The sequence below is a fragment of the Gastrolobium bilobum genome, unplaced genomic scaffold, assembly GCF_033153095.1.
Source record: "Gastrolobium bilobum isolate Gb01-03AN ecotype WA unplaced genomic scaffold, APGP_CSIRO_Gbil_v1 utg14654, whole genome shotgun sequence".
Taxonomy (NCBI): domain Eukaryota; kingdom Viridiplantae; phylum Streptophyta; class Magnoliopsida; order Fabales; family Fabaceae; genus Gastrolobium; species Gastrolobium bilobum.
The window spans coordinates 112,421-134,828 of NW_026896498.1; the positions used below are offsets into that span (position 1 = coordinate 112,421).

The 22,408-nt window shown below is 36.3% G+C and overlaps 1 protein-coding gene across 1 annotated transcript; it reads left to right on the forward strand.

Moving 5' to 3' along the window:
* The first annotated feature begins 5,327 nt into the window (after positions 1–5,327).
* Positions 5,328–7,133, forward strand: LOC133300072 (cytochrome P450 89A2-like). Its single transcript, XM_061499561.1, has one exon. It carries the CDS (start codon positions 5,394–5,396, stop codon positions 6,957–6,959), a length of 1,566 nt encoding a protein of 521 aa, XP_061355545.1. The 5' UTR covers positions 5,328–5,393; the 3' UTR covers positions 6,960–7,133.
* Positions 7,134–22,408: the final 15,275 nt, after the last annotated feature.

The window sequence follows — 22,408 nt, forward strand, 5'->3', positions numbered from 1 at the left end:
TCTCAGAGCTTGGAGCAGTGTAGGCAGTAGGAAGATTTTTGATATCTTGTTTGATTGCATGTGTGACGCGTGTTTGTAAAACTGGTACACTTGTGATAAATAAAATATCTGCAGCTACTTCAGTCTGGACGTAGCACCCTACTTAGGCTTAGTGGGTGTGAACCAGGATATATCGTGTGTCCATTGTCTCTCTGATTTAATTTCTGAATATTTTGTTTAGAGACTGACAGTTACACTAGTTCTATTATAACTGCTGCGTTTATACTCTATAAATTGCTAAGGTATGCTTTCTATTACTACATTGTTCTTAGCATTGCGAAAAACTATTTTGGGCATATAGGGATTGAAGAAAAATTGTGTAATTATTTACTGAATTCAAAAAGATTTTGAAAAAGTTGAGAACACCTATTCACCCCCCCTAGGTGTTCCGTAAGCGTCCTGTGTAAGAAGCCACTTGCCCAACAGAAGGCTGACGAGTCTCGATAGGTCAAAAAGAGTGACGGGTTTGCAGTGTCTCGCGTCAAGGTGATGGATTTAATGTAGACGCGTAAAGGTGGTTGACAACATGTCACTTAGTCACGCCATGCACACTGACGGGACCATTCGCGTCATGTTAATCAACGCATTTGATTGCTCTATACCGGTAAAACATTTCAGAACAGCTTTCACTTGGAGAAACATTCCTCGTTTCCTAGTAGTACGCGTCGTTTTGCCTCACAAACTCAGAATTGGATTATTATTTTTATCATAATTCATTCAGTAAATATTATTGTCATGCAACCAACCCTCGTAGAATCTTAACATGTCCTCGTGTAGGAGTTTTTTTCTTTTTGTTTAAAACATGAATAATGCAAAGACTCGTCTTTTATTTTTGATTATTTGTGTTTAAAATCAACTTTTTATTTAATAATTAGGAGGGTAAGGCCACTTGAACATCGTGTTGTGCAACCATTTCTATCAAAATTCTTCCAAAATTTTAAGATGTTAAAAGGATTCACGTGACTGTTTTATTATATTTCTTTAAGAATTACTCCAAATTGATTTCGTTACAGTATAGTTTCTTTCAAGAATTTTGTGAGAGAATAGTATCAATATTAATAAATAATTAAGTAAAAAAAGGTCACCGTAGCGTTTCTTGCAAGGGGAGTAACTAAGCCACGGCAACTACAGTCTAACAGCCTTAGGTTGTGTGGTGGTAAGCATTGGCAATTATCATGGTGATATCAGGGTTCAGGGGGTCATATTCTTAGTATTTCTGGCCAAAAGAAAAATAGATTCTTCTAAGGAGGGTTTTTTTTTTTTTGTAATTGAAGGATATTTTTTTAAGAGGAAACTGGATTTTTCTTAACATGTAATTTGGTGTTTGCTAGATCTAAGGGATTCAAGTATGTCCAATCAAAGATTGATAAATTTGGAGGTAACTGGATCGTGGGATTCAGGTGTTTTACTAGGCAAGGAAATCATTGGGGCGTTTGGTACATGAGAATTTTTTATTTGGCCGGGAATCTCGATTTTCAAAAATATAATTTTTGCATTCAGTTTATGATAATATCCAAAAATTAAAAATTTAGAAAAACTCAGTTTGTCGGGAATCCCGAAGAATCTCGCTTACCAAACGCCATAGCATAATTGAAAGGTATATTCCATGGTCTCACTCTAGCTTCGGATAGGCTTTAGAAGTGTTTGCATTGAGAGCGACTCTACGGCATTACATCTGTCGAAGGAAGGGTGCACTGATATCCACCCCTTATGCGCTCTGATAAAGAGGATTAAATCCTTGTTTAGAAAAGACTGGAGAGTCCAAATTTTTAATACGTATAGAGAGAGTAATGCAGTAACCGATTGGCTAGCATCCTCGTTCAACGATCAGACTTGGGAGTTAGAGATTTTGAGGGACCAAATGGGGTTAGCCTCCCCCAGAATGGTCTGAGTTAGGTTTCTGTTTTTTTTTTTTTTTGCCTTGTGTTGTAATCTTTCCTTATTATCCAAAAAAAAAAAGGTTGATAAATTAGTATGGGATCTGGAAACTCACGAATATCTATGAGGGAAATATCGCAAAAGGTCGTAGATTGCACAAAGAAAAACAGTGTAGCTTAAGCGTGGGGATGTGTGCATGCACGATAACAGCTAAGAGAAAATACACAATAATAACTAAGGGCATGTTTGGTGCACAGTATATAATAAGGCCTAATAGTATAAGACATGATAATATAAGACCTGATTGTATAAGACCTAATTAAATTTTAATACAATTCAGCGTTTGAGATAGTATTGTATAAAATAATATATTGAATAATATAATATTATTTAATATTTTGGTAATGCACTGTATAATACTAAATTGAATAAAAAAAATATTTTTGATAAAATATCATTTAATAAAGAATTTATATAATTCTTCCAAATATGTGATATAATATTAATTTTTATAAAAATATATTGACCAGTGTGTCCAAAAATATATATTAATTTTTATAAAAATAAAAATTTCTAATATTTTAAAAATTAATATATTCAAAAATTAATTAATATTTTAATATATTAATATTAAAATACTTGAGAATTGCATTGGTCAGCGATGTTAATACATTAACCCTTATCAGGCCTAATCCCACACCCTTAGGCCGAATTAAGTTATACAACATTTTGATGTATTGAGGAATTCTGTTGTATAAACTTATACTATATGATGATCACACTAAATAACTAAAATTGTCATAACGTATAGTATACATTTATACTCTATGGCCTTATACGTTACACCAAACAAGCCTTAAGAGTTAGTTTAACCACTTATTTATAAATAAAGGGAAAAATATTTCTGCTATTAATGCAGATAAGTTATCTGCATTTATTCCCAAAACGACGTCCTTTTTATATTGAAATCTTAAAAAATTATAAATGTAAAGACTATAATAACCCTGAAATAAATTAAAATTACAAAACACCATGATTTTCGCCTCAAAACGACGTCGTATTGGGCTTAAGGCATTGGGTTCATGGGTCTTTTCACTTATATACTCTTCACTTAGCTCATTACCAACCAATGTGGGACTCATCACACTTGAATATCCCAACAATCTCCCCCTCAAGTGAGAAACCCACAATTGGTATGTTCCCCTTCAACCAAGTACCTGAAGCGCAAAGTACTCGACCCGCCTCCTAGCCAATCACTAGGCTAGCTCGAGCCCAATCCGGCTCTGATACCAACTTGAAAAAGGTATTCTGATATATTATAGAATTGTGTAAATACTTTGTACAAAGGTTCTCTATTTATAGAGAATACAAGACCTAGAATACTTGACCTAATGGGCTAAGCCCAATACAACAAATAATAAATAAATAAATAATATTAATATTTACAACACTCCCTCTCAAGCTGAAGAATAGATATTTATCATTCCCAGCTTGCTAGTAAGCTCTTGAAATCTATCTGAAAAAAGTGTTGAAAAAGCGAACCCATAAATAAATTACCTTGTAAAATTGATATGATAAGATTGATATCTTATTTAATAAGATATGAACCCAAAGTACATAACACTATAACAGTGTCCTAGATCTAGTAGTATTCAATTAGAAAATAAGAATTTGAAGACGACTAACAAAGTTAGAGGGGAGAAACAGCGAGCATATCGGCATGCTATTAGTGAAGGCAAGGTATGAGAAAAGATAAGGAGGTGGAGAAACAGAAAACAAGAAAAAAAAAATTGTAAGAGGAACAATGTTTCGATAATAATTATGGAAAAAGGTTATATTGCCAAAAAAATTTTTATATAAACTTACAAATTATCTTATGTCTGACCAATAATACTCTGCTCAAAGAGTATATTACTAGTCAAACATAATATAGTTTATAAGAATTTGTAAACAAAAAATTTATAAATATTGTCTTCTGGTAATCATGCCCAAAGTTAAATTTTTTGAAGGTGTGACAGATGTCCTCTATTCTAGTCTCCTTCGGTTTCACAAGCCAGGCATCGAATAGTGACGTAGGATCTTCGTGAGAATATCACATGCATTAGCCAACGTTGAAATTAGGCAATTAAACCTTGAGACAATAAAGGTTTAGTTGTCCATATATACATTCATGGTTCCTCTCGTCATCATTAATACAAAGCTCCTAAATTACAATCTATGCACATTCATAACTAACACCCAACAAGTATACAAACTCATTACAGAGAATAAAGATTATGTTGTTTCGGCAAATATGGAAATATGCGTCATTGTTCTAATGTAGTATGTGAACATCGTAATAACAGTTTCATAATCCAACACTTTTGCTCTCAAATTTAAAAGCAAAGCTTAATTGACAAGTTTTGCAGCGTGCACATAAACATCAGTAGCGTGAAAAAGGAAGCAGCGTTGTAGACCAAATGGAAGAAGTCTCAATCGCAAGGTGGACGTAAGGTCAAGGTAGATGACGCTGGATCTTAGTTGTTGCGCTTTTAATACGCGGTAAATGACGTAAAGAAAATGTTTCTAAACAATAAAACATCAACGATCACATTATAAAACGCGATTACATTATTTTGAAAATAATGTTAAAAGTCAATTGAAAATGACTCAATAAAAACTGATTATTATTCATAAAATTCTAATACAACCTCATATTAAATAAATTCAATTTAGAAGTGAGGTACTAATATTATAAAGGGTTTTATAAGAGTTATGTTGTAGGAAAAATGATTGTGTAATGTTATAGAGATTCGTTTTGCGTGCCTTAATTTTTTATTTATTTTTTTGTTTTAAAAAATGTGGGTCCCACAAAATATTGTGAGAGTAGAAAAATTTGTTGTGTTATGTTAAAGGATAAAAGTAAAACCCTATTATAAATTACTAAGATAGCAAGATATTAAATTAATTGAATTTAGAAGTGACAGAATAAAGAAATTACTAATATGAGAAAAGTAACGCTGACAAGATGTCTAATGTAGAAAATTGTCAACGCGCGCTCGTGATATTTTAAAGGGATAAGTATGAATCATGTTCGTTGTTCGCCGTAAGAGTTACAAAATTAATGTTGTGCAATTACTACAGACAACATAAAGTTATTGAATAGTGTACCTCTTCAATTTTTTTTTTTTATTATTTAACTAGTCTATTTTTTTTGTAAGAAAAAAAAATTTAGTTATGTTGCATGATTAATCCAAAGCGTGAGTTGTGCAGTTGCGCTTCCGTGGCAAATCAATCCAATTTCCCTGATTTCGTACGCAATGACGTCAAATTTGTCATGAGCGTTTTTATTTCGTCCTTTGTCAATGATTCTGTGTCTATTTGTACGAGACACCCAGTTCTGTATCATTGCACAGTATGAGCAACTGAATTTGCTCTTATCAAAACCATAAGGACTAAGGAGTCTCAGTCCCACACTCTGCTACTAAGACTAAAACATGGAAACCTGGTTTGTGATCCTAGTTTCTTTCTGTTGCTGTGTGCTTATCAGGGCCATCCTCTCCCTTTACGCATCCACCACCAACACCAACACCAACAAAAACAATGACATAAAAAACAAGAGCATTAAAATCCCTCCTGGCCCTCTTCACATCCCCATCATCACAACCATCGCATGGCTAAGAAAAATCTCAGAACTTGAGCAAATTCTTCGAGGCCTCCACGCCAAATATGGTCCCATCATCACTATCCGAATTGTCTCTCGTCCAGCCATATTCATCCGCGATCGAACCCTCGCCCACCATGCCTTAATCCAAAACGGTTCTCTCTTCTCCGACCGACCCAAATCTCCTCCCACTCTAAAACTCTTCTTCAGCAACGACCATAACATCAGCTCCGCCTCTTACGGCCCAACGTGGCGCGTTCTTCGCCGCAACCTCACCTCCGAGATGTTCCACCACTCCCGGATCAAATCATTTTCCTCAATCCGCAAGTGGGTTCTAGAAACCCTCCTCACCCGATTGAAATCCGATTCCGAATCAAACGATTCCATATTGGTCATGGACCACTTTCAATACGCCATGTTCTGCTTGCTCGTGTTCATGTGTTTCGGTGAGAGAGTTGACGATGAGAAAGTCAAAGACATCGAGCGTGTCCTGCGCAAAGTGATTCTCAGCATTAACAGATTCAACATCCTAAATTTCTGGCCAAAACTCACTGCTATTTTGTTCCGCAAACGTTGGGAGGATTTGGTTCGGCTTCGGAAGGAGCAAGAAGATGTGTTGATTCCGCTGATAAGAGCGAGGAAGCAAGCTAAGGAGGGTAGAGTGAGCGATGACTCAAAAGCTGTCGTGTCGTATGTGGATACTTTGTTGGATTTGGAGTTGCCTGAGGAGAAACGTAAGCTGAATGAAGGGGAAATGGTTACCTTGTGTTCCGAGTTTATGAATGCTGGCACAGACACAACTTCCACTGCGTTGCAGTGGATTATGGCGAATTTGGTGAAATACCCTCATGTTCAACAGAAGCTTGTGGAGGAGATTAGGGAGGTGGTGGGGGATAGGGAAGCGAAGGAAGTGAAAGAGGAAGATTTGGAGAAAATGGGGTATCTCAAAGCTGTGATTTTGGAAGGGTTGAGGCGTCACCCACCTGGGCACTTTGTGTTGCCACATGCGGTGACTGAGGATGTTGTTTTGAATGGTTATTTGGTGCCTAAAAATGGGATATTGAATTTTATGGTGGCAGAGATGGGGTGGGACCCTGAGGTTTGGGAAGATCCCATGGAGTTTAAGCCAGAGAGGTTCTTGAACCAGAACAAGGCTCAAGTTGATGCTTTTGATATTACTGGGAGCAGAGAGATCAAGATGATGCCTTTTGGAGCAGGGAGGAGGATTTGTCCTGCCCATAATTTAGCAATGATCCATTTGGAATACTTTGTGGCCAATTTGGTTTTGAGTTTTAATTGGAAGGTTTCGGAAGGAGGTCATGTTGATTTCACAGAAAAACAGGAATTCACTACGGTCATGAAAAATCCTTTGCAGGTTCATATTTGTCCAAGGATCTAAACTATCTGATGATAATAGGTTGGGAAATAATTCCATAAAGTTGGCAGAGATGGATAGATAAATGCTTTATTTGTTAGAATTCTCTTGAATGTAAACTTCTATGGATTAATGTATTTGATTTTATAAAATGGGTTGAATGTATAACTTGATATATTTTTGTAAAGTTCAAATAATTACGGGGAAAGGTTATACTTATAACCTATTTTATTTACAACATTTTATAATCATATCTTAACCGTTGATTTCCTTCAATTAACGATTAAGATATGATTGTAATGATTGTAAAAGGTGGTAAATAAAAATAGATTGTAAGTATAATATTTCTCGTAATTATGTAATCAATCATGAATTTAAGGATCACGATGTAAAAAAGTTTTTAAGATTGAACTTTATTGATAACTGTGCTGGGTTATGGTGTGAAGTTGTTGAAGCTAAAGTTAGAGTTATATATAGTACTTACAACCTATTTTTCTTTACAACCTCTTACAACCAATATCTTAACCGTTGATTTCTGTCAATCAACGGTTAAGATTTATTGTAAATTAATAATTATTTAATAAATTTTATTTGCAAAAATATTAACCATTGATTGACGGAAATCAACGGTTAAGATATTGGTTGTAAAGGAAAATAGGTTATATCTATTTTGATTCCTGACAAAAAACACGGTATCCTTTTCGGTCCCTATCAAAAATAAATTAGCATAGAAGTCCCCAACAAAGACAAATAGGTCCTACGTTACTCCTTCTGTTAGTCACAAAAAGACGGCGTCACTCAAGGAGCTGATGTGTAACATTAATACCTAAGCTCGCCTGCCACGTTGGAAGGCAAACGTCGTCGTTTCTCAACCTGCGTCCACGTTGCTCAGAAACATAAGGAGAAACCCAATTGAACATGAAGTTGTCCTTCCCCCTCAATTCCTCCACATGAATGTCGTCGTATAGTGTAGGGTTTTACAGAAATACATCAGGTGGGGACTCAATCGAAGATTGAACATTGCAATTTGGGATTTACTGATTTAGGGTTTACTAATTTAGGGATTGCTGAATATTTTATGCATTCTTTGAATCTTAGTGTTTAGGAGATGAATATTTCTTCTGGGAGGGGGAGCTCAAGCCCTTGTAGTTTAATTGGGACTAGAAGACAAAGAATGAGTGCTGCTCCATGGTGTAAATGTGGGAGGCACAATGTTGTTTACACCTACAAAACAGATAGAAACTCAAATAGAGTATTTTTTAGGTGTCCCAATTTCAAGGTGAGCTTTTTTTTTGCTTTCAATTAGTTGCATGCGTTCTTTGTTTAAATTGAATGTTATTAAGAGTTTGGTTTCATTTAGTGTTAGGAAAAGAAGCCACACTGCAATTTTTTTATATGGGTGGATGATGCTACAACTGATACGATGGAGCTGGAAGATTGGAGAATTAATAAGCTGGAGTTGAATGTAGCTGAAATGGAATTCAAGTTGAACTATGTAGACATGAAACTTAATGATGAACCGCAGCTGGAGGTGAATGACCAAAAAAAGAAGATTAATGAGCATCATATAAAGATTAATGAATTATCAATGAAGATGCATGCAGAGTTTGATTGGGTGGAGAAGGAAATTAAGCATGTGTGTAGGTGTGCTAGGGTGTTTGCTGGATCCATTATTGTTGTGTTTGTGATATGTATATCTTGGAAGTAGGCTGGAATGAAAAAAAAAAGTGTATCATTACATGTTGTAAGGATTTTGAAATGTAAAGATTTGTAATGGAAGGACCATTGTTGAAATATAATGAAATATTGTTTATGCAATGTATATAACATGGCTTATGTACTTGAACTTATGTTTATTGACACAAAGTGCAGGTATAGATGCCTTATGAGATAAAAAATGAAAACACTTTATGAACATTAATCTGAGACTGTGATGATGTGAATTATGCAGAACTCAAATATGTAACTCATTATTTAAATCAGTATCTAAATAAGTACTGACATTGCTGGTGTATAAACTTCAAGTAGATAAAAAAAATGGAAATACTGCATGAACATTAATCTAAGACTGTGATGGTGTGAATTATGCAGAAGTCAAGTATGTAATTCATTATTTAAATCAGCATCTAAATGAGTACTGACATTGCTGGTTGTAAGAACCTGCACCGTTAATTAAAGAAGTTAATTAATTAATTATATGAAATTAGAAAATAATTCTATAATTGACCCTAATAATTATTATGAGGCTTAAATAAATATAGAAAGTGGCTAATAATGCTGAAAGTCGATTTTCTAACAAAAAGTGCAGATACCGGTTCTGCTAGTCGATATAAATGCGTACCAAAAAAGTATCCCGGAAAATTATAATAAGTGCATGATAATTCCTAGAATAATATATAGGACTTGTAAAACGAGTTTCAAGTTAAAATAATGAGAACTGGTGCCAGAAACTGATACTGGCTATGAAAAGCGCGTACCAGAAAGGTGCTCGGAAAAATGAAATAAAAATATGATAATTCTTGTAAAATTGAGTAGGTTCAGAATCCTGAGTTTGGGATTAAAATGATAAGTGTAGCAATTAAAGTTAATATTGTGTGTTAAAGGCTTAAGCGAGCTATTTATACTCATTCTTTGGGCACAAAACCCTAGAGATTCTGATCCTACGTGGGTTGTTGGTGGCTGGTCAGCTGGTGCTGGGGTTCATGGCCTTTCTTCACCATTTTTGTGACCAAGTTGTCACCTTTGCTTCATCTCTTCATCTCTAAACACCATTGCCTTGTGTGGGTTGGTCTTGTGAGGTTGTGAGTGACTTCCTTGCTGAGTTGTAGCTTCTGGTTGAGTGTGTGGAGGTGTTGACTTTGAGGTTGGCTTGTGGGAGCTTGGGGTTGGCATTTTGAACTTCAAAGTGTGATCCTTGTAGAGAAAGAACTCATCTTGTGTGGTATTTTCGTGTGCCTTGTTAGTCAGAACTGTAGAGGCAGTGTGGTGAGCTCCAAGAGCCTTTCTTGCTGAGTTTTTAGCTTTGGTAAGTGTCACCAACCTTGATCATGAGTTTAATGGGTTAAATTTGATGTTTTGGTATGTTTAATGAGTTAAACAAGTAACCCACTGGTATGTGAACTTAAAACAGAGTAAAGATGCATGCTTTAACGTTTGGAAGTGTTAAAAGTGGAACCTTTGAAGGATATCTTCACGAAATGCAGAACTGCATTCTGTCATGAAATATCCGGATATGAATATCCGGATATGGGGTCTTTTGATATCCGGATATGATATCCGGATATTGATATCTGGATATGTCCCCGACAAATATCTGGATATTCTGGGTTTGCGAGGAACAGTAGCTTAATGTTCATCCAGAACTGATGTTTGCGGGTTTGTGGACCCTAGATTGAGGAAGTTGAACTTCTGTAATAATTGAACTAAGTCAGAATCAAGTGATTAAGGCCTTGTGGCTTGTGTGAAGCCTTAATACGTAAAACGTAAAAGAGAAGCGTTGGCTTTTTGTTGTGTGCTTGTAGAGTATGATTGTTGATATATGTTGGTCCATAACAGATTGTGATTCTGCTGTGTTTGGACTTTGAGCTGTGGACTCTTGGCTTGGATAGTTAGCTTAAGAGGTAAGCTTTCGTGTCCTCGGTTTAGCCATGTTGTTGTTCCACCATGTCCCTTGGGGGTATGGTTATATGCATGCTGTGTTACATGCTTTGATATATACTGAAATGCTTTTGAGCTTATATTGTGCAATGGCTTATGATATGTATGTGGTGTTCACCTGATGGGATGGTATCCTAAGGGTAGGTACGGCAGGGCGCGTACTGTGTGGGTAATAGATGTATTCCTACATTTCTCTAGCCAGTAGATTATTGTATTGACACACATGACATGATTATCTGCTGCATTGCACTATTTTGAAAATGATACTGTTAAACTGTTTTGGAACTTATATTGCACATGTAAGTGAACTTGGGGTGGAAGATCCTTGAGGACCCCTTGTCTTACTGAGATTTCTTGTTAGAGGTCTCACCCCACGTTTGAGGCGCTTATTTCAAGTTCAGGTAGTGTGGGGGCTGATGCCTCTGACGGCAGGAGGCCGGAGCTTAGTTGATGATATTACTGTTTATATGCTGGCATGACTGGATTTGGATGTTGTTTATGTTTTCCGCCTTTATATTATATTGTTGCTATTGTTGAGACTTGTTGGGCTTTGTTGCCTTATTTGGGTGAGCATGGGGTTTGTCCATGCCACTGGGTTGTTAGCACTTTTTAGCTTGAGTTGCACAAACTATCAAGATTTGTCCGGTCTACGTGTTGTAGTTCCGTGACTAGAGACATATTTATGTTGTTTAATTAATGAGGTATGTCAGTTAGCTGTCTTTTACAATTTACATACAGGCATGGTTTTGTTTAAATGATTAATTAAGCAAGTTGGTAATGATAATGACGTCATAAATGAAAAGAAAAAGATATTTCGCATTTTTAATTAAGCGCAGCTTAATACGATGATATGATTACATTACCGGATATATACGGGGTGTTACACTGGTTCATTAACAAGTTATGGTGGCACTGGTGTGTGGAAAGGCAAGTAGGGACTAAAGAAAACCCCCGATAAAAATGTTAAGGACCAAACTAGATCTATGTATTAATTACCAAGGACTAAAATGGTCCCCGAAGCACAAATTGTTGGAGATCTGTAAGGGAAATACATTGTTGATGGATCAGTAGTGCAGTGATGATACACATGCCCCTAAAATGACACAACAAAGACAATATATATACCACTGTTGACAGAAACAAGAAAGTGTATTAGAAGAAGTGTGAATGACAGATGGTGTGGACCAATATTAAAAAATTGCACATTGTAGACAGAATGAAGATGATGAAATGATAACCAGACATTTTTTTTTAATTTCCATCTGCATTAATTACAAGTACTAACCGTGGCCAATATGCCTTAGTCATACAAAAAAAGCCTAATGACATATTTCTATCACGCCAATACAAAAGTGTTCCAAAACTTGCACTAATTACACAATATTCCATGGCCCTAACCAGAGGCATACAAAAAAAGCCTAATTACATTGATCAACTGGGCCAATACCAAAGTGTTCCAAAAAAACTGGCCTAATTACAATTGCTAATCATGGCCTATACTTGCACTTTGTGCCAATAAACATAAGTTCAAGTACATAAGTCATGTTATATACATTGCATAAACAACATTTCATTACATTTCAACATTGGTCCTCCTATTACAAATCTTTACATTTCAAAATCATTACAACATGTAATGGTACATACACCAGCAAATCTCAACAGTACTACACCTTTTTTTTTCATTTCAGCCTACTTCTAAGATATATACATATTACAAATACAACAATAATGGATCTAGCAAACACCCTAGCACACCTACACGCATGCTTAATTTTCTTCTCAACCCTATCAAACTCTGCATGCATTTTCATTGATAGTTCATTAATCTTTATATGATGCTCATTAATCTTCTTTTCCTGGTTATTCACCTGCACTTGCAGTTCATCATTGAGCTTCATGTCTACATAGCTCAACTTGGATTCCATTTCAGCTACATTGAACTCCAGCTTATTAATTCTCCAATCTTCCAACTCCATCGTATCAGTTGTAGCATCATCCACCCATCTAAAAAAATTGCAGCGTGGCTTCTTTTTCTAATACCAAATGAAACCAAACTCTTAATAACTACAAGGGCTTAACTCCTCTCCTAGAAGAAATATTCATCTTCTAAAACTAAGATTCAAAGAACGCACAAAATATTCAGCAATCCCTAAATTAGTAAACCCTAAATCAATAAACCCCAAATTGCAACATTCAATCTTCGATTGAATCCCCACCTGATGTATTTTTGTAAACCCTACACTATACGACGACATTCATGTGGAGAGATTGAAAGGGAAGGACAACTTCACGTTCAATTGGGTTTCTCCTTATATTTCTAAGCAACATGGACGCGGGTTGAGAAACGACGACGTTTGCCTTCCAACGTGGCAGGTGAGCATGGGCATTAACGTTACACATCATCTCCGTGAGTGACGCCGTCTACTTGTGACTAACAAAAGGATTTACGTGGTACCTATTTGTCTTTGTTAAGAACTTTCATGCTAATTTATTTTTGATAGGGATCGAAAAGGGTACCGTGTTTTTTGTTAGGGACCAAAATGAATATTTACTCATATATATATATATAAAGTTATTTTTCATAAAGCTCTCAAATATAGAAATGTGTCTATAAAAGCTATGAACACCATTTTTTATTATTATCCCCAAAAAAATATAAAATAAATAAAATAAAACAAAAGAAAAAAATTAAAAAAAAAGGAAGTGTGAAAATGACTTCTCACTGGTTGAGCCTTTCCCTCTGTAAATAAAAAAGAAACCCTCTGTAAATAAAAAAGGAAGAATTGCAGTCCTGTGTGAACGCTGCTAAAAATCAGCAGAAGAGGGGATCAACAAAATATACAAGGAAAAGTGAAAGGAATACAGAGCATAAAGAAAAATTGCCTCAGACGTATGTCAAAAATATAACTTTACCTAATATCTTCTGAACTACAAATGATAAAGAAGAAATCAGAAGAGGGACCGAATTTCTGACCCTCATAGACCCAACACCCTCCTCTGATTCTTCCATCATCGGACCATTTCAACCACTAAAAACCAAAAACCAAAAAAAAAAAAAAATCAGAAGAAGAGATGAGAAAGAATTAAAAGATGAAGAAAACAATACATAAGAATCTTTGAGAGTGAGGTCTTTTTGCCTAAACACAAAACCCGTAACCAGTCATTCCAACATTTTGTGCGAAGTTTCATGGCATGAAGCACTTCAGTGTAGAACACCAAGTCTTCAACAATTGTGTTCGGCTCTAGGCACAAAGGCACCATCCTCCGAGTCATTTTGCTTCACCAGTAGACAACCACCATGGCTGCATTGCTTTGACCGACCCATCTACTAGGATCACATCTTGATGCTTCAAATCTCCATCAGCAGATGTGACTATACTTGACAAGGTTGCAAACCATATGTCCGTCTTTAGATCAGGTGCGCAAGTGGGTGTTTCACGCACAGTACTCTTCCTTCCATTTCATTGATTTATAATTTTTAATCAATATCTCATGATAAGAAGAGGTGGGATGAAGACTGCTTGTCATTCTTGTTAAGTTGCTACGTGGGCTCCAATGATATATGCTTGGGGTCATAGTACATGCTAGTCTTTACCATTTTGACTTCATGATATTTTCTTTTTCTTTTTTCTTTTATTTTGTCCCACGCTTTTGAGATCTCAGCAGAGGGAGCTTCTTTCTTTTGTTATGTAAAGTAGTTGTTTTACACCACAAATAAATATTAAAAAAATAAATAAGAAAAAGTAAAAGAAAATAAAAAAAACTAAATAGCTTTTGGGGAACATATCTGGCCATTAAGGCTCTGTTTGATTTCTATTTTGCAAAACAGTTTTTTAGTTTTCAGAAGAAAAAAACTAAAAAACTCGTTTGCTAAGATCTGTTTTGTAAAAATTGTTTTGAAAACTATAATTGTTTTTTGTTTTTAAAATCAAATTTAGAGAACATGTCTGGGTTGTTTTTGTTTTCTGTTTTGGTTTTTAACTTTCAAAAAGAAAAAAATATAGAAAACAACTGTTTCCATAACTATTTTACAAAATAGTTTTAAGAACAAAAAAACAAGAACACAATCAAACAGACCTTAATTTTTTTTTTTTTTTTTTCATCTTTGTGGTGTTGGCTTTACCCTTAAATTTGTAGTCTCACACTTTCCCATCATGTCTTTTTCATCATCTCGCTAGCTATTAGACTTTGAGTTTTTGGCCACTGCACTAAAGCCCTCCAATCTTTAGTTTTATAGGTTTTATCTTTTATTATTTCTTTTAAAAACAAAAAAGAAGTTTGTAAATTTTCCTATGGTGTTTTTATTGCCTAATTTATCTGTGTCTACGTAGCTATGGTATATTCATTTTCTTGTTGCAATAATGATGATTCTAGGCCTAATTTTTAGATGATTTCTAGCTTTTTAAGGTCTTTAGCTTACTGTTAAGATAATTGGGAGGCTTTTGTATCGATGCTAGTACGCGTACACGTGGATATAAATTCATTAAGATCTAATCTGTTTTCAATTTGTTTATAAATTTAGTTTAGTTTTAAATAGTATGTTGTGGTAACAAAAAAAAATATTTTTCTTGTGAAATTATTAAATTTGGTTTGCTTTTCTATTCAGTTTTATTTAAAAAAAGAGAAAATGTTGGGTCTTGAGTGTTGTGTTATATTTACAATAGTATGATAGTAATAAAAAGGATTGTTTGACATGTTTGGCTTCCTTAAATTAGATTGTTATGTTGTTGGAATGTCAAGATTTTGGAAAAGATAAAAAAAAAATGAGTATTCATCACTTAAACTATTAATGGGAAATTAATTCGCGCAATGATCGATAACGTTGATTATATGGTTTGTCATCCTCAAGCGTTGTCTATATCGTAAGAGTCTTCGTATAGCCGAGCTATCTTGGACTTCGTGCAATGTGGACTTTTTTTTTAAAATAAACTATTTTATCAATTTCTTTATGACCAGAATACTTTTTTTTTTAAATATGTTTTAATTTTCTTTGTTCCACGCGGCAATCGACATCGTTGATTGTATGGCTTGTCATCCTCGAGCGTTATCTGTATCGTAAGAGCCTTCTTATAGTTGCGCTATCTTAGACTCTGTGCAATGTGGATTTAGTTTCGAAATAAAGTTTGCTTAATCAATATCTCTATAATTAAAATATGTTTTAACAAAGTCTATTTTAATCTTCTCATGTTCCACGCGACCATCGACAACATTGATTGTATGGTTCGCCATCCTTAAGCGTTGTCTATATCGTGAGTGTCTTCGTATAGCCGAGCTATCTTGGACTTCGTGCAATATAGACCTTTTTTTAAAAATAAACTGTTGTATCAATTTCTTTATGACCAAAATACTTTTTTTAAATATATGTTTTAATTTTCTTCATTCCACGCAGCGATCGATATCGTTGATTGTATGGCTTGCCATCCTCAAGCGTTGTATGTATCGTAAGAGCCTTCTTATAGTTGCGCTATCTTAGACTCTGTGCAAAGAGAATTTAATTTCTGTTATGGACCTGACAAAGACCTACATTCTAGAAGACCCAAATAGGGCTAACAACTAAGAGGGAATTAAGGAAACATTCCTTAATCATGCTAATCCTACTACGGCAGCAATGGATCAACAATTGGACCCCCAATGCTCCTGAGAGGCCCAAAAGTCCACTTCTGCCAGGTAACCCATCTATAAATAAGGGGTTAAACCAATAATGTATACACACTCTAAACCCTCTCTCTTAGCTTGTCACTGTGCACACACCCCACGCCTTGACTATGTCGTTATATTATTGTGCACATTGATCTGCTTATCTTTAGGGTACCTCTCCTATAGGTACTTAAGGGAGGGCAAACAGATCCTATATTAACATACCAATCTTTGATTGGACATATCGATCTATCAGATCGTAACATTGGCGCCGTCTGTGGGAAACGAGAAAATTCGATTTCCACCCAAATTGGGTAAAAGCGTAAAAGACGTCGACTAACCAAATCCTAATACGATGGACGCAAAAGGAAAAAATGAAGCTCATCAACAGCTTAAGGCGGACCGAGTTCGTAATCCGTGATATGAAAGCCAATCTCAACGAGCATGATGAAACCGAGATCAAGGTCGTAACCACCGCTGTCATCGGAATCGTGGCTGAGATCCAGACGAGATCGTGGCCGAGGTCGAGGTTAAAAAAAAAAGGGGCACATCAAGCAAAGAGCTAAGTCTCCTTCCTTTTAAATTCTAAATTTACATGAAAAAGGAAAAAAAAGGATCCATTTTTTTAATATTTCATATCGATATCTGATGAAATGACCCACCTTTTTAATATTTCATATCGATATCTGATAAAAGGATTCACCTTTTTAATATTTTATATCGATATCTGATAAAATTAATCAAAGATTTGTCTTGATTGGCATAATGTATTTAATACAGCCTTTGATTAAAACCTGATTAAATTGAATGCTTTGGGAGTAATCTGTGGACAAATCAAAGATTTATCTTAATTGGCATAATGTATTTAATACAGTCTTTGATTAAAACCTGATTAAATTGAATGCTTTGGGGGTAATCTGTGGACAAATCGAAGATTTGTCTTGATTGGCATAATGTATTTAATACAACATTTAATATATATGTATATAGATGTATATGCATATATATATACACATGGCATTTTCTAACATTGGTTTACAATATATATTATTATTGTTGCATCTCAAATTGAGAGACATTATTTAAACAATATATATTGTTGAACCATTGCTTGTGGGACCTGGTGTCCTTGTGGTTGCAATTGAATTTGCCTTCTTGTAGCAAATACAATAAATCAAAGTGCTTCATGGTAGCACCAAGAGTGGTAATACTGTTGTCAACAAAACCATGGAATACTGGCTTTGGAAATTTAAGTCAGATAAGGAGATATTTTCTCTCATTTATTTTCAATTGTCGAGATATTATACCGGCACGATCTACTCAAGTAGATAATTTTATTGATGGGAAACCATTAACAATTTTCCCAAATAAAAGATGGGTAATTGACATCATAACTAGAGCCGAGATCAAGAATAACACGCTGGAACCATGCCAATGGGCCCAAATTAAAAAGACCCGAGCTGGTTTATGTTACTCCCACTGCAGGAACCGTCCTCTATTGCAAGCAAGATGGTTACAGAATAATAAGGAAGCATTCTTTTCCTTACTTTTATATCCCAGAAATTATTATCGTGATTATATATGACTTCATGCTTGACCAAATTCTTATATGCTATGAAATTTCCATAAGCATTGATATACAAGATGTATTCTGGTCAAAAATTGTTATGCATGTATGTTGGCAAAAGCAGGACGACAAATATTTTGAATATTACGACAAATGGAGCATCGGGATTAACAATGAGGCCACGTTCCCTAAGTTTCATGGAGCATAGATCAAAAAATTGGGGAGCATGGAGCCTTCATGATGGATGCTCAATCAAAATTGATAGCATGAAATATGGTCAACTAATATTAATTGTTGATTGATGTTGGTCAATTATTATTAATTGTTGATTGCAATTATTATCTGATTACACTTGGATAATTATTGATTGCTGATCGAATCAATTTAATTGCTAATTGCCTACTTCGTACTTTATTATGTTGCAAAGAATAATTCAAACAGGTGGTGTGGAGATCCCCTCTAAAAAAGAGAAGGAGATCCAGATCCATTCAAATAAGGAAGGAAATCTACCTAGATGAATGCAAGACTTGGGCGAAAGAAGCCAAGCTGAAAAAAGAGCTGAGGCATGAGAAGCTGGGCTCGAGAAAATGAAAAGACCACGGCAAATGAAACCGGGTTTAGATAAAATGGCACCGCAAAAGAAGTGGGGCCCAAATTAAAAAGCCATGGAAGAAGAAGAAGAAGCAATGCAATTCAAAGAGGCAAAATGCGTCTCCTTAAATATAAGGCTTCGACAAAAGAAGCCAAGTCAAAATGAAGACCGGCCCTCCGGGATAGAAATGATTTACCGGCCCTCCGGGATAGAAATGGTTAATTAAATGAAGATCCGAAATACTAATCAGAAATAAAATGAAGACGCATTTGGCGAGATCCGATCCAGGATAGAAATGAAGATCCGAGATACAAATCGGAAATTAAATGGGGATGGATATGGCGAGATCCAATCCAATCCAAGTTGAAGGCGGATATGGCGAGATCCAATCCGGGATAGAAATGAAGATCCGAGATACAAATCGAAGATTAAATGGAGGCGGATATGGCGAGATCCAATCCGAAATAAAGATTGAGATACAAATCGGAGATTAAACGAAGACAGATATGGCGAGATCCAATCCGAGATAAAGATCCGAGATACAAATCGGAGATTAAATGGAGGCGGATATGGCAAGATCCAATACAATCCAAGTTGAAGGCGGATATGGCGAGATCCAATCCAAGATAAAGATCTGAGATACAAATCGGAGATTAAATGGAGGCGGATATGGCAAGATCCAATCTAATCCAAGTTGAAGGCGGATATGGTGAGATCCAATCCGAGATAAAGATCTGAGATACAAATCGAAAATTAAATGGGGATGGATATGGCGAGATCCAATCCAATCCAAGTTGAAGGCGGATATGGCGAGATCCAATCTGGGATAGAAATGAAGATCTGAGATACAAATTGGAGATTAAATGGAGGCGGATATGGCGAGATCCATTCTGGGATAGAAATAAAGATCCGAGATACAAATAGGAAATAAAACGAAGACGGATATGGCGAGATCCAATCCGAGATAGATATAAATCCAGGATATAAACTGGAAGATGGACCAATCCGAGTTCAAACATAAGAATAATGCATACATGCGACATCAAGCCTGGTTCAAGGAAAGCGGGAGGACGCTTCCGTAATCCAAACTGAACTAAAATTCAAGAGGGCAGATTGAAGCGACACTAATCAAGTCATCATGATGCCTTGAAACTCAGGCAAAAAACCGAGTTGGATATTATGAAACAACGGTATACGAATCCGGGTTAAAGTAAAACGAGGGAACAATTAGATACCTTCGTAAATATGGATCCTTGTGTTTCTGATGCATAAACACAAATCTGAGATACAAGCACAATTTGTCACGCTGACTCTGATCAAGTCGAAATGCTCCGCACTAAGGTCGAAAGACCCAAGTGGGACATGTGACAATACTGCCTTTATCTTGGATAGTACCGGGTTATAAAACCCAGGTCATGATTAAAGGCGACAATGATCACCTTCATCAATGTTGACTTAACAAAACGTTAAGTAAAAACAAACATGCGTCATAGAGAGTGACAAAAATCGGAATCCGTATAATGCTTTGACCTCGGCCAGGTCAATATACCGGAACTCGTAAAATGCACGAGTTGCGAAAATAAGAATGTATTCGAGTTGTAAAAATAACCCGTCTCGAATGAGGGATAACTCGGGTAAGGTTTGATATTCTTAGAAAATATCCTAAGTTACAAACCTAGATAACAAGTATACAAGCTTGTTTATCAAAATCAAGAGAATGCTAAGTCCTTAGAAGTATTTAACGAATACTTCAGGCAACTCTGGAATCTGATGAACCTCGAATACTTAGAAAAATATATCTAAGTTATCAGGGAGGCATAAAACTCAAGATGCGAGTATAAAGGCAAAATCATTCAGCGGGAGTCTCACCCCGTTCTATCTGAACGTCACGACAATGCAAGCCAGACTCAAAAAGGTGAATGATTTTGATCAAATCAAAATTTGTGAAACACGCAGTATGCATAGCCGGGTTAAAACAGAAGACGATATCACAACGAGATTCTGGCAAAGCCGAGCTCAAGTGAATAAAGCTACAGTACATACTATTGGGCTAAATTCAACTCTGCAAACGAAACATGCGGAGAATGGGGAACAAAACTCCGCAACATCAGTGAAAAGGGATCTCAAAGATCCTCAGATCAGCAAAAAAGGCAAATTGCTAAGGCAAGTCAGTATTCCGACATAAAAATGCTTGAATTAAAGTACTACAGCCCGACAAGCCGGATTTCCGACTATCGAATTGGGGGGCAAGTGCAGGAATGCAACCAAAATTAAAAGCAGCAATCCTTATACTTCAAGATCTCGATAAGACAATAAAAAAGACTGGTCAACTAGTCCGAGCTACGTACCTCGGCCAAAAAAGTTGAGGGAGGAATGTTGAAATAGTATACACGGTACCCGACTCATGAAGCCCAGCACCAAAGAAAGAACAAAAATAAATCCGAAACACGGATCGACAAGAATCTATGTATTCAGAACATGGATCAATGAATCAATAAAACTTCGGCAAAGAAGTCAACATAACAAGATAACCGAAGCCATACAACAAAGGCTAAGAAGGCTCGGACCATGAACATAGCCGACTTCCAGACACTGAGAATAAAATATTCGCAACGCGATAAAGAGTAATGCACAGCAACCCTGTATCCCGGACATCCAAACTGCCGGGCTGAGGGGCAACAACCAAGGATAAAAATCCAGGATAAAGAATGAAGACGGGTTTGGAGAGATGTGATGCTAGAGAAAGGATCACGCCCCAACCCGCGATAGAATGAAGACGGGTTTGGAGAGATGTGATCCTAGAAAAAGGATCACACCCCAACCCGTGACGAAATGAAGACGGGTTTGGAGATATGTGATGCTAGAGAAAGGATCACGCCCCAACCCGCGATAGAATGAAGACGGGTTTGGAGAGATGTGATCCTAGAAAAAGGATCACACCCCAACCCGTGACGAAATAAAGACGGGTTTGGAGAGAAGGAGTCCTAGGAAAAAGGATCACACTCCAACTCGCGATAAAATGAAGACGGATTTGGAGAGATGTGATCCTGAAAAAAAGGATCACGCCCCAATCCGCGATAAAATGAAGATGGGTTTGGAGAGATGTAGTCCTAGAAAAAGGATCACGCCCCAATCCAGGATAAAGACCCATGATAAAAATATGGGGTAAAGAAATGAAGACAGGTTTGGAGAGATAGGATCCTAGAAATAGGATCAAACCCCAATCCGCGACGGAATGAAGACGGATTTGGAGAGATGGGATCCTGGGAAAACGGATCACGCCCCAATCCGCGATAAAATGAAGACGGGTTTGGATAGATGTGATCCAGGAAAATAGGATCACACCCCAATCTGAAATGGCTCACAAGTCAAAATGACGAAACAAGACGAAGTCAAAAAATGACACCTACGTCAAATGTTATAAAGCCAAGGTATTGTAAACTTACGTCTAGCAACGTGCAAGAACCTGGATAGAAAACGGGTTAAAAATAAAAAGCACACTGTCAGACTGTGACTTCTAGCCGAGGCATAGGAAAACGGAAGGACGCTTTCGAATCCTAAATGTTGTCAAAATAAACAACATGTGTACAAGCTGTGATAAACGAAATCAGGCTTGAAAAATAAGGGGCAGATTGGTACGACCTTGATCAAGTCACCATGACGCCTCAAATTTGAAAACCCAATTAAGAAAATTGGGTTAAAAGGAAAAAGCAGAATCCATATGAAAAACCTTGGCTAGATCATTTTGTTCAGTTAACACTGAAAAGCTAAATCTGAATCAATAAAGCCACAGTGCAAGAAGTTGGGCTCAAAGCGAAAGCCTCGGAAGGAACAACTGCGAGCTCGATGTTAAAAGGAGGCAAGCACTGCCTCACCAAAGCACCACCTCAGCCAAATAAAGATGCCAAGTCAAAGCAAGAATTTGAATGATAACTTGAATAAAACATGCAAAGGAAATTCAAATGCAGAGATTACTGCTATTTCATCCCGGCAGCCTGGACAACCAAACTCCCGGGC

Excerpts from the sequence above, each read along its gene's own strand:
- LOC133300072 (XM_061499561.1), top strand. The coding sequence starts at position 5,394 with ATGGAAACCTGGTTTGTGATCCTAGTTTCTTTCTGTTGCTGTGTGCTT.